Raw genomic sequence first — 12,906 nt, forward strand, 5'->3', positions numbered from 1 at the left:
GGCGCTGCCATATTGGATAACTAGTGCTTTCATCTATGGGATAAAGCAAAACCCATGCAAGAGAGGCCCAAGTCCAGGAATTTTGCACTTAATGCATTTTAAATGTCAAGCATAGTCAATACATTACAACGGGCTTGGGACTTTTTTGCACATAATCAGATAGCTTTTCCCTTGAAGACCATGGAACATATAATTTCTCTATTTTGAAAAATTGTGGACTTGGGCCCCTTTTGAGCTAACCAATTCAAATGAGAATCGGTTAGGCCGCACACAGCACAGAAATATTTGCAGAAAACGTATCATTTGACTTAAAAATCACAATGACCTTTTTAATTCTACCTCTTAATTTTCTGATTGATTGCAAATGATTTGATGTTTTTCAAAGCCAAAGTGTTTTGTGATTTTTGCAAATTATTCAGCAGATGTCGATAAAAAACAAAAACAAATGGTTGCTCTTGGTTGAAAAGTGAGGCAGTATCTTTGAAGTTTACTTTTGATATATTATTTATAAATTGTAAGATTAAAACATTCTAATTTAGTCTGAAGAAGTATTCAATTAGTATACTTCCTACGCTGCACATATATAGTATAGTACTTTTATACTGAGACATACTGAAAAAAAAAAACTTCAAGTGTACTAATTTTTTGCTGTGCGTCTCATAAACATGTAAGAATGTAACTATGGTTATAAATAAGCACCACTAGATAGCAAGTGTCAGTGCGACAAACATGCTCCACATCTTTCTATCAGACCCAGAGAGTTGCACCTTTACCTCCGCATTCTAATCACACAGATATATTGATTTTAACGATCGCAGATTTAAGTCATTCAGGATGCAGGAACATGAGGGATAATGAAGGATACATTTAAAATGATTGCACATGGTAGTGAAAACTTGTCTTTTTTCTTATCGTTTTTGCTTTCCCAATCAAATGTGATTGAAGTGATCCTATTGCATTCTTAATGGAAACTGTCCTCCTTTTCAGCCAGTCTTTTTCTTTATTAATTCCAATAGGAAACTGAGGAAATTATGAATCTACTGATAAATTTACATTTGAGCTCCATGTTTTTTCTTCCATATAATCAATATTTTCAGCCTTCAGCCAAAGATCTCCTGTAAGTTCTCCTATTTTTTATGATCACAAAGTTACCCAAAACCAGGTGGACGATTGTAATCCAAGTGTTTTCTTTAAGATATTGTACTCTATTCTTAGCCTCACCATAATGACTTCCTCTCTCCTGTTACACCTCTTTTCACTATTTCGTTCAGTCTTAAGGTAAAGGTAGATATCAGCCTTCAGCTTCACCCAATTAAAATGGTCCAGCAGTCCCGTGACCCTGAAAGGGATATAGCGGTTTGACAAAAATGGATGGAACCCATATCTTTTGGAATACACCAACCCCTCTGTTTAGGACTTTAAGTGAGTGAAGTGATATTATTGATCCTTGACCCTTTTAGTCAAGTTTCATTTTAAGAGGATTTGTGCCTATCCTCAATTTGAAATCATGTGTATTACAGATGTGGGATACCTGACTAAACAGCACAGTTTGCTTTTTTAAGTCTTCATTGAAAGTCAAACATTTATAAATTGTGAAATTGAATTTACAAGTTTAAGGTTATGTAACAAACTGTGAAGGCAGATCTACGGTATGTTTGTGTTATTAGTTGAGGTCTAAATAGCTCATGTTTTCCATTTGTATGTTCTCTTAATCAAATAATACTACCAAACGGCTCCCTCTAGCGGCAAAAGGCGGACACTACATTCTCTGTCCTGCACTGCGCTCCAGCCACCAGCAGGAGGCAGTGTCACACAAGTTTATCTCGATCTACCGTAGGCTTTCAGTCAACTGCAGGTACTTCAACATTTTTAATTTTACCAAAACCTTGTTTACACATGTTCAAGAGCAAAAACACAGTGAGTTTTCATATAAAACTAGTTATACGTGTCAGACAGCGTGAAAACGGTGGGGGCTTACATCAGGCAACAGCAGCTAATTAGCTAATTAGCGGTATAGAAGGAGCTAATTTTCTAAAATTAGCTCGTTTTATTGTCAAGGTTTTAGCTGTAAAGAGTCTGCGATGGTTCCTTTTGGTTGTTTGAACAAGTTTTATAGCGTTCCTAATAGATGACATTAGGCTCAAATAGTTCAAAAAGCATTTCCCTCTTGACAACATTAAAGGGTTCAAAAGCTGCTAAAGTTTTACGAGCGCGCGCGGGCTCCAAGAGTTACAGCAAAGCAGCTAATATAAACACATAGGCCCAGTGTTGTTGTGCCAGCATTTGTACTCATCAGTCACAGCGACTACTTCTGTTTTAATGTCATTTCATTAGTAAAAGTGGAAAAATTGGGACTTTATTGATTTTTAAAATCAATTAATTAAACACAGTGGAGAAAAGGAAAAATACTTTGAACACAGAAGGACTGGTGTTTATAGAAGTTTCATTTACCGGTATTTACAAAATATGCTTAAATACATACAAAGTTAGAATGTTTCATTCTAATTAAACATAGTTTATTGATAAACTATTGGTTTAAAATGTTTCAATCCACTTTACACTTGGAGTTATATAAAGAAAGATCATTCCCCCTTTGTGGGATCAATAAAATTCTATTCTATTCTGTTCTACAAGAGTTCTAGTACGCAGTGCAATCAAAGTGATACAGCTGTATTATACTGCATGAAATGAAAACAGGAAGAGAACTCTAACCTTAGGAAGAAAATCACAAGAGAGTAGTAGACTGATCTGTCCATGCAGCAAGTCATTTTGACTTAACCAGAAATCTTTCAAGATATCAAAATCTAGAAAGCAGTTCAACGCCAGCATTTAAAAAGGGAAAAATAATCTAAAAAGAGCTACCTGTCACTTAAAATTACTTTAAATTGAACATTATACAGCCCAATACATATTTTGTGCTAGTTCTAAGCAAATGGTTTGTATTTTTAGAGTTTTTTTTTTAGTTCATTATGATTACAATGACAAAAAACCAATGAAAAGAGTGGAAATGACTCACTTTAGAACAAAATGCTGTCTTGACTACGTCTTGCCACTGGACCCAGATGGATACGGACGAGAGAGTGAGGTCGACGACGCGCAACTCTTCCTCACTTAAATCAAACTCTTCGCGCAATGTCATCTGATCATCCCCTGACCCAGATGATCTTAGATGGTCCTCATCGATTACGATGGACGAACAAAAGAACAAAATGAGAAATTAATAAGTAAATGAATACATAAAACGAGAACACAATTTTAGTAAAAGTTTTAACAAAAGCTTAAATTAGCACTTGTTCGTGGTAAAGAATCTAGATTTTACTTTCCAGTGATTGCCAGTCTAACTTGTCAACATTTATTGAACTTTTTAACATCCTTTACATTGAACTAAGACTTTTAGTGAAATTAGTGAGCTTTTTGAGTCTTAAATCAAGTTTTATATTGTTCAGAATACTTGAACAACAGGATTTTGACTTATTTAATAACAGTTTCCTTATTTCTTAATGAGAAAAATAAAAATAAAAAACCTTGACTGCTGATTGGAAAGATGTAGAGAAGGCATCTTAAAAACATCCTAATAATAATGCTTGTAAATGTGTTAACTAAGTAATTTAATTAACCCTAGAAGACTTATTGTACTAATAAATGTCTTACTAACACCCTAAGAATTCTATTATAATGCTTGTTAATGCGTTAACAAAGCTTGTTAAGGAATCTTAATGTAAAGTTTTAACAAATGTTTTTTCCCCCAGAAAGATTATTTATTTTCTTGATTTATTTATGGTGTATACATATAAAATTCACAGTAATTTAGGTAAAAATGTATTTAGATGTTTCTTTGGTTTATGAGAAGAAATTAAAAGTATCCCATGGCAACCAACATTCTATAAAATAGTTCATTGGTTGGCCCTCACACATTTTCACCTCACCAAATCTGGTTCTCTTTGCAAAACGTTTGGACACCTTTGATGTTAAAGAGAAGGTAAAATAACATGAAACCTGGTAAAGTACCTTGAATGTCTAAAGTAAAGGTTGTGTTTCTTTCTTGGCATACAAAAGTTTCCGAGCTGCTTTTAGTGAAACCAAACTGAGGAGCGAAGAAGTGATCTGGTAAAGAAGCATTCCTGCATAGGTTTGTGCTTCATCCTGCAGCTAAAAAACAAACAAAATCTATATGAGCTCCAGGGATGCGTGCTGACCTAGCTGCTGAATCTGACGCTTCATGGAGCTCGGGGACATGGCCAACAGTCTGAAGGAAAAAGATCTTTTTTTTTGGTAAAGAAAATGTTGGACTAAGCATTTAAAAAAAGTCCCTTTAGCAGTCTTACTTTAGTTTTGTTTGACTTATAAGGATATTATGCCACGTTTTCTGCCACTATGTGTATTTTTATCCTAGTGTGCATGTGTTTGTGTGACTGAGGGCAGCCTCAGTATCCTGTAGCGCTCACCACGAGAAAAACTGCTCCGGTTCTGTTATCTCGCTTCTTTTTGTAAACACGTGCAATGCTGCACTCATCTCGTCTTCACATGCCTGCCACATATATACTCAAAAAGTCTTCAGTTCTGTTTTTGCCAGCCGGAGCCCAAAAATAGTTCCTAGATGGTCTGAAATTTCAACTAGGGGTAAACTTAAAATGGGATGTGTGGTGAAGGAAATGATCATGCCAGTTTGTTGTTTGGTATTTTTGTTAAATTTACTCCTGAGAAAGAAGATTTTCTAAATTTAACTCAGAAAACCCCCCAAAAAACAACATTCCAATTCTTTGAAACTTTGCTAGAATAACTGAAAAAACATGATATCTTTACGTAGGACTAAATAGAAAACTGATTAATTTGTTTGAATTAGAAATGGACCATCAACTCATCAAATCCAAAAATGTATTGTCCCTTTGAAAACAGACTATAAACGTCTTTTGATCAATCCTAAAAGCTTTCCCAGTGGTCTTTAATTAGGATCAGGACATTTATAGCCAAAATCCTAAAGCCTGTTGTTTTCTAGGACATAGTTTCTGCAGAGCGGCAGAAATTCATTAGAAATTTGCCTCTGAGTTGTAGACGGGACTGTTGGTGCAGAGTAACCCCCCCCCATTCCCATTACCCATCGGTTTATACCCTCATACCCCCAACCTAACTTTACTGGTGCAACAAAACGGTGAGCAATATTGGAGCAATTTATGAGCCAGATCCCAGCTCAGACGAGGAAAACAAACCAAAAAAAATATATAATGGGTCTCTTTTTCTACAAGTGGATGCATCAGAATAAGTGAAAACAGGGAGCTTGAGGCCCCACCAGAGTATTTTGTACCTCACAAATACAATCTTTTTTTTTTTTGTTTAAACTACATTTGTACATTAAATAAAGAAATACTCAGAAATTCTATTTTAAGCTTAATTTCCTTTACATGTTAAAAAAAAGCAAAAACACGATTTTCATCAGGGTGGACCTCTGAGGAAATTTCGTACACTTTCTGAGTAAAAAAATTGAGTTAATTTTCAGTGTTAGATTCCGAATTTTATGTGTGAAAGTTTCACTTTTGCTTGGTTTAATTTAGTGGATATTAAAAAACAGTTTTTATATCTACACAATGCTACACAATGAAATTTGAGAAGTACATAGACACTTGTTTGAATTTGAGATCTATATATTCCTAAGTATGTCCAAATAAAGCCCCCCCCCCCCCCCCCCTACTCTTAGATATTTTCTCCTTCATTCACCCCCCCCCCCCCCCCCCCCCCGACTCTCTCCTGGGACCCTCACTAGAGTCTGAAGGGTCTCCAGTGCCAAAACGCAGGAAATCACAGCTGCAGTCTTCCCCCTTTCAGCATGTTTGGGACTAAGTGTGTGTGCTAGTGTCTGTCTCCGCATGTGTGTGTGTGGATTTAGGTCAGGGTGTGTGCTTTCGTCTCTGTATGTTTGTGTCTCCGTCTCTTTACCATCCACTTTATCTGGCGGGATGACGCTACTTTCTATTCCCACTTCTTTAAAGCAGGAGTTTCCAGTGCAGTTAAAGTCTGGCTTCTACAGCCTTATAAACACCCTGTAGGCTTGAACTGTGTGTCATTGTGGTTAATACTACAGGACTGACTCCACATAACTGCTCTGGTGGAGCCACACATTCTGAGTGCACTTTTTTTTTTCTTTCTTGTCTTCATTGCTTTTTTAAAAACTTATTCTTTTCATTTATCTGTTGTTTTTTTTTATTGTTGGGGTTGCTGTAGGTTCTTGTGTTTTTAACTTAATTAGGACATGTTGTGAATAAAATATTACACAGAATAACCACTAATACAAAAGACTTTTGGTTTTTTTGGTAAGTTTAAATAACCAGTCTGATGAAAATGCTTTTGGTGTTTTTAACATGGTCTCGTGGCATTTTTCTGATGATGGCATACACATATATATATGTATATATATATATATATATATATATATATATATATATATATATATATATATATATATATATATATATATATATATATATATATATATATATATATATAATTATTTATTTTTATGTGAATTTCATGGGTATACAGCAGTATTTGTATTAATCTAGGTTGTTCATCAGATTTTTTTTTTTAATATTTCTTTTATCATTACTGATATTTAAATAACCATCTGTTTAAGCGCCATCTTCCAGAAGACACGGCTGCAGATTACCGTAGTACCTGGGGAAAGGTAGTTGTTAATTGTCCCTCTTAATCAGAAAGTGTCTCTTAGGGGTTAGGGTTAGGGGTTAGGGTTAGGGTGAGGGTGTGAGGGGCTTCCAGCTAGCGGGAGAGAGTGTAAACAGTTCACAGTTATGGGTGATGGGAAAGGGAGCAGGGTTGCTCTGCACAAACAATCCCACCAACAGCACGTAGGCAAATTTCCAATGACCTCCGGCCGCTCTGAAGAAATTAAGTCCTAGAAAACAACCCAGGTTTGTTGGTTTTGGCTAAAAACAGCATAAAAATCATAGTTAAAAGACCACTGGGAATGCTTTTACAATAGATCAAAAGATGATCAGAGTGGGAATTTAAATGTCTGCAAAGACAGCTGGACCAAAAAACAATTTACTAGTTCATCTAAAATATTTATAGATAACTGTAAATATTCTCTTATCAACTCGACATTAAAGGATTAGATCTCTGCTCTCAGACTTCTTTCAAATTTATAGAAATGCTCTGAAAGGAGAAAATTCTTCAAATCCCACAGACATTTGATCTAAATCGTGATCTTTTTTCTCTTTATCTTAAAGCCCTCTGAGTCCACTTTCGCTGCCTTTATTCTTTGTCGTGTCCAGCCTCCACCCGGCATCTTTCCTCCACACGAGCTCCATGTGTAGGCAGCTCTCTGCTCCAAGTCTAAAGCTTTTGCTTTAATAGGCGCAGTGCGCCTCTGTAACACCGGCTGCCTTTGTTTTGGTTACAGATAAAATCGCTAAAGGAAAACACAACAGTGGAACGAAGGAGAGAGGGGGAGAGCTTAAAAAGATGTAGAAACCCTTGTGGCTTTGGTAAAAAAAAATCACAAGTTCATAAAGGTTTTTGCTAGTTTTAGTTACATATCCTGAACAAGAAAGATAAAGGAACTAATAAGTAATTTGATGAGCTAGATCTCAGTTTATTATTTTCTCAAGTAGGTAATTTTGTTGTATGGATGGTTATTGTTAAAAATGTATTGATAGTTAGTTTTTATTCCCAATTCTGGGTCCGTTTGTTTTCATTTATTTAATCTTACACGCTTAACTTTATTTTGATGTGACTTTGCTTGAGCTCCGTTGTCATGTGGAGATGAGCGTTCCTGGGGAAGACCAGACTGGCTTGGAGCTCCACGTCTGGATGAGAGAGATGGTCAATGAGAGGAGATATAGGTGGAGGGGGCTGGGAAGAAAAAGATAGGGATGGGGGGGGGGGTGAGAAAAAAGAGGAGGAGAGCTAAAGGGGAGAAAAAAAATGACTTCACGCCATGACTGGACTGCCCCCTTTTTTCCCTCAACCTCTCTCTGTCTCTCAACTTTTTTCCTCCCTCCTCCTCCTCCTCCTCCTCCTCTGGATGTGTTTTTTAATGATTTGGGGAGAAGAAGGGAAGAAGCATTTGGAGCTTGGCTGTCGGCAAAGGCAGGAGTGTAGCAGCCTTGTGGGCTTCACATTGGGACTGAAGAGGACTGAAGAGGACTGAAAAGGCGTTGTGGATGTGATACTCAGACTGAATGACTGGGGAGATACCGAGCTTTACATTACAGACTCCTCAAAAGCGTACCATAGCAGGCTACAGAGAACTGGAAAAGTTTATTTTTGTTGTTAAAGTCTGGCAGGGAAGCAACATTTGCTGAGTTTTTTTAGTTGAAATAATTATGCAATGATTTTTCCATTGAACAGAACAGTTTTGAATGGATTCTTCCCCCTCAGTTAGCAATGCTTTTGAGGAACTCTGCACTGAGTTACTATAAGGACAGTGATGAAAGCTTAGAGAACATTAGTTTTTGCTAAAATTCTTGCGAAAAAAGGATCTACATTTTACTTTTAGCTCTAAATATTGAAGTTATTCAGCAGAGGTGCTTTTCTTGACTGTCACTATGTTTTCTTGGCACTATTTAATAGCATCATGGGCTAATTTTCTTCTAACCCTGTGCATTGTGGCTGCATGGACCTCAGCTTTGCCAGCAGGCCAACAGTCCCAGCTGAAGCCTCAAAGGTTCAGGCAGATGTCACCTTTGTCATCAGCTGGCAACTTGTCAGAAAGTGCTGAGAGGAAAGTGGAACGCCTCGGCCTGGCGTTCAAGCGGAACGTACGGGAGCTGCGTGAGAAAAGCCTCTGTCTGGACCTTGTCTTCCTGGTGGACGAGTCATCCAGCGTCGGGGCCAACAACTTCCAGAGTGAGCTGAGGTTTATCCGCAAGATGCTGTCTGACTTCCCCGTCGCACCGGAGAACACGCGAGTGGCACTGGTGACTTTCTCATCCAAGACCAATGTGGTGACAAGGGTGGACCACATCTCAGCGCCCAAGCCGCGCCAGCACAAGTGCTCGCTGTTCAACCAGGAGATCCCGGCCATTAACTACAGAGGAGGAGGAACTTTCACCAGAGGAGCTTTCCAGAGGGCAGCGGTGAGTAAGACTTTTGGATTTAATGTAAATATCAGAGAGAAATAAATCACATTTTGTCTGCTTGAAGTATAAGTTAATATTTAGATTACTCACTGAGTATTTTGTGCTTTAAATGCTTGAAATATTGGCTCCACGTCTAGTCGGCTTGTGTGTGTGTGTTGTTCCTTCGCCAGCTGTGTGAGTGTGCGCAGGGAGTCGTTGTGGCTCAGAGAGGTTGATGTTAATGAGGCCTTGCAAGGCTCTGCTGTTGCTGCTTCCTCCAAATTACACAGCAGCAGACAGTGAGGGGAAGCTGCTTGCTGTGTAATTGTTCAGCGATGAAAATTCCAGAAAGAGCGAGCCGGAGCATGTGCCGAGATGCACACAGACGCGCTCCAACTTTCAGAAACGGGAAAATATTGAATGTGAGCAATGTAGTTTGGGTTCCACGTCTGACTTTTTGGATCTTTCTCACAAAGTCAGTCAAGTCTGCATGGCTGAATCTGTCCAAGATTTAAGTGTTCAGGGTTATCTGGGGTAAGAGAGGGTCAAAATGTTAGCTTGTTTATAGTGTGTTGATTGGAGCTGCCTGACACTCAGAAGCACACATGAATGCTTGTGCGAGCTGGACAGATGGCACAGTTCATTTGTCAAGTCCAAACAGCCCAGCTGTAAAAGCTGTGCTGGTGGTATAGGGGCCGGTCCTGTAAAAACACACACTAAACACATCTGCTCATGCATTAGATCTTACTCCATTCAGACAACTCCTTTTTTTACTAAGAGGACACATGTGGATTTGGAGTTCAGAATAAATCCAGAAAACACACTAGTTTTTTTTTTTTAAAGTCACTGCAATTTATGAGAAAAACGTCTTAAACAGACTGACTCAAATATCTTAACACAATAAAAAAAAATGTAACTATGACCTTATAAAACCTGAAAGGATTCTTGATTTTATTCCATTTGTTTCAACCAAAGTTGAAGTTAGCATTGTTCTTTTAAAAACTTTACAGCCTGGAACCAAATCCCTCAGCTTTCTAAAGCTTGGCCCTCAGGCCAAAGTTTCATTGAAATGTAATTTGTTAAGTGCTGATAAGCAGACTACTGGTCTTATGTCAGCTACTTAAAGTCTTCATTAGAAAAACTCCTTTAAGTTAGCTTTAGCTTTTTAAAATCGTTCAAAAACCCTCACAATGTTTTTATTGATTTGTTTAATGCAGTAGAGTGTGGCATATTCTCCACTGGCACCTGGGTCTCTTGTGTACAAAAGAACTGAAATGTTTTCATTATTGACTAATTTATGACGTTGAGGATCTCTGCACTGCGGTGCCTAAGCTGACTGTCTGAATGTGAATAACAGGATAGCTCCATACTTCCTACACAGAGCAGAGGTATTTATTTCTAGTAGCAGATGGACCAAGCAGACCTGCGTGTCTCAAATCCACCAGTAGTCCTCAGTCCTTCCATCAACAAATTTGACGTTAACTGCATGATTTTAAGTGATTAAGCTTTTTTTGTGTGGAAAAAAAAACTACTGATTGTTTAATTGAGTTACTGTGCTACTTGTTCATGTATTCTGAGGATTTTGACTACAAAAAAAACCAACAATTTTTTCCTTTTCCGCAAGCTGACCTACGAGGCTAATCAACAAAGAGCATATCTGCTTGTCATTATGTAACCACTAAGCTGAAGTGCAGCAGTAAAAACATTGCTGAATTGGAAATTTGGAATTAGGAAATTGCCGGATTGACCAAACATGCTTTCATCTGACTACCGTGTATCCATTTCATGGAAAATTTGCTTGTATAAATCAATGGAACATTGTGTAAAAACAATGTTAAAATATGAGTGCAAAGATAGTTGATAATTGCACTATAATAAGAAGAATAATACCATATTTTATTCCCTTGGCTCATCTCATAAGTGCTGCAGAAAGCTGGGATCCATTAGGACACATTTTTCCACAAGCCATGCATGTAGAGACAGAGCCTTCCTCCAGCACTCTTCATTACTGTCTGTCTCTCTACAGACTGTCTATTGCACTCTATCAAATTTGTAGGAAAAAGACAGTTAAAAAAAATCAATGCAGCAAAAAAACCTTTGAGACTTTCAAAAGTTCTAAACAGTCATTGTTAGGCCTGCACAATAAATCGCACATTTATCGTTATCACGATATCAAGCTGTGCAAAAGTCAGCGAAAATTACGATAAATGGTATAAATGTGCTAAAACAATCTTATGGCAGCTTGAAGTATCTAATGAATCCAACAAATTAGTTTACATCATTGACCAATCGGATGGAACCCTTTTATGCAAGATGCCTGCCTCCTTTGTAGACGCGAGGTGTTCCCAGGCCAGCCGAGAGACGTAGTCTCTCCAGCGTGTCCCGGGTCTCCCCCAGGGCCTCCGCCCAGTGGGACATACCCAGAACACCTCTCCAGGGAGGCGTCCAGGAGGCATCCGGACTAGATGCCCGAGCCACCTCAGCTGGCTCCTTTCGATGTGGAGAAGAAGCGCTTCTACTTCGAGCTCTCCGCGGGTGACCGAGCTTCTCACCCTATCTCTAAGGGAGCGCCCAGCCACCCTGCGGAGGAAACTCATAAGTGATCATTTGTATCGCAAATAACAAGTTTTCCTCATATCGTGCAGCCCTAGTCATTGTTGATTTTGGCCTCTAATGTTTAGTTTTCATCTAACATTAAATAATGTCAAAAATATAAAAACATACTTCTTCATTCATATTTAGAATATTAACACTTTTCTGTAAGACGAACACTTAAAAGATCTATTTGAAGTGGTGACTTGAACCATGACTGAGAGTTAAAATGCAGACATTTACAAATCCTTGTGCATTTATTTCTCACTGAACAAAAAACAAACATATCCAGAAATTAGGTTTCAAAACTTTTTCAAACAATTCAATCATGGAGGTAGAGTGAACCAACAATGTTTGACATCAGCTTTAGGTTTCTAATGAAAATTTTTTTCACTTGCTTTATGAACATGGATCTTCTATGCAGACCTGATTCCTTCTCGTTATCACTGAAACTTCTCTTGATCAGATCTCACATGAAGCTTCTGAAAGGGGGAAACTACAGTTATTTAGGTTGTTTTTTTTCATTTACAGATAATCTAACTGCTCACCTTTTCAGAGGGCTACTCGATTATGATCTGGGGATCAATTATTGGTTTAAATTTAAGTAAGATGTAATGGTGTGACAGTGTCTCAGTCTGGTTAAAAACTGAAGTTGGATCTCAATATTTACCACTTACTAAAAATATCTGTGTTTACACAACAGTTTGGTTTAAAGATAGAAATCTTAGTGAGATAGAATTTCTGTTTTTTCCTCATTAAAGTTCTATGAACCCTAAGTGTGTCCATAAAGACACGAGTTCATGCTCACTGTTTACCCACAAAATTAGATTGGCGGAGGAGTTGACGGGGGAGCTGCATGTCTTGATACGGTTGTCATTGTGCATTAATCAAATAAATTATGAGGTGGACTGTACCTTCAGTGTCCATTCAGTCAAAGGCACTAATCTGGTGTTCGACCTCGACAGTCTAGTTTTTAAAACTAGCTGTGGTGACACAGAATGTCCTAGAACTTTTGGAAGAGTGTGGGTTCATTTTGAAGTTTCATGTATGTGATCCCTGTGATGCATGGCTCAGGTTCTAAATGCAGTCTACAGATGGAGGGACCAATGTTTACTCTATTCTGTAATCTACCCGAATAAAAGGCGGTAATTCTATGAACATTTAGTTTAGCTTCAAGATCATTTAGGAGTCACACAGTGTACAGTGGGGCGAAATAGTATTTAGTCAGCCACCACTTGTGTAA

At 38.0% G+C, this 12,906-nt stretch overlaps 1 protein-coding gene across 3 annotated transcripts in view; it reads left to right on the plus strand.

Annotated features, from left to right (window-relative positions):
• The first annotated feature begins 8,070 nt into the window (after positions 1–8,070).
• The window catches only part of svep1 (sushi, von Willebrand factor type A, EGF and pentraxin domain containing 1), a 90,934-nt gene continuing 86,098 nt past the window's right edge, over positions 8,071–12,906 (plus strand). For 2 of the 3 annotated variants that reach the window (XM_023948970.1, XM_023948972.1), the window contains exon 1: positions 8,072–9,089. In XM_023948970.1, the coding sequence (XP_023804738.1) occupies positions 8,559–9,089 (531 nt within the window). In that variant the 5' untranslated portion in view covers positions 8,072–8,558. Of the gene's footprint in view, positions 9,090–12,906 lie in introns of all 3 variants that reach the window. The other variant, XM_023948971.1, reaches the window with a different exon arrangement.

The sequence above is a fragment of the Oryzias latipes genome, chromosome 18 (assembly GCF_002234675.1).
Source record: "Oryzias latipes chromosome 18, ASM223467v1".
Lineage (NCBI taxonomy): Eukaryota > Metazoa > Chordata > Actinopteri > Beloniformes > Adrianichthyidae > Oryzias > Oryzias latipes.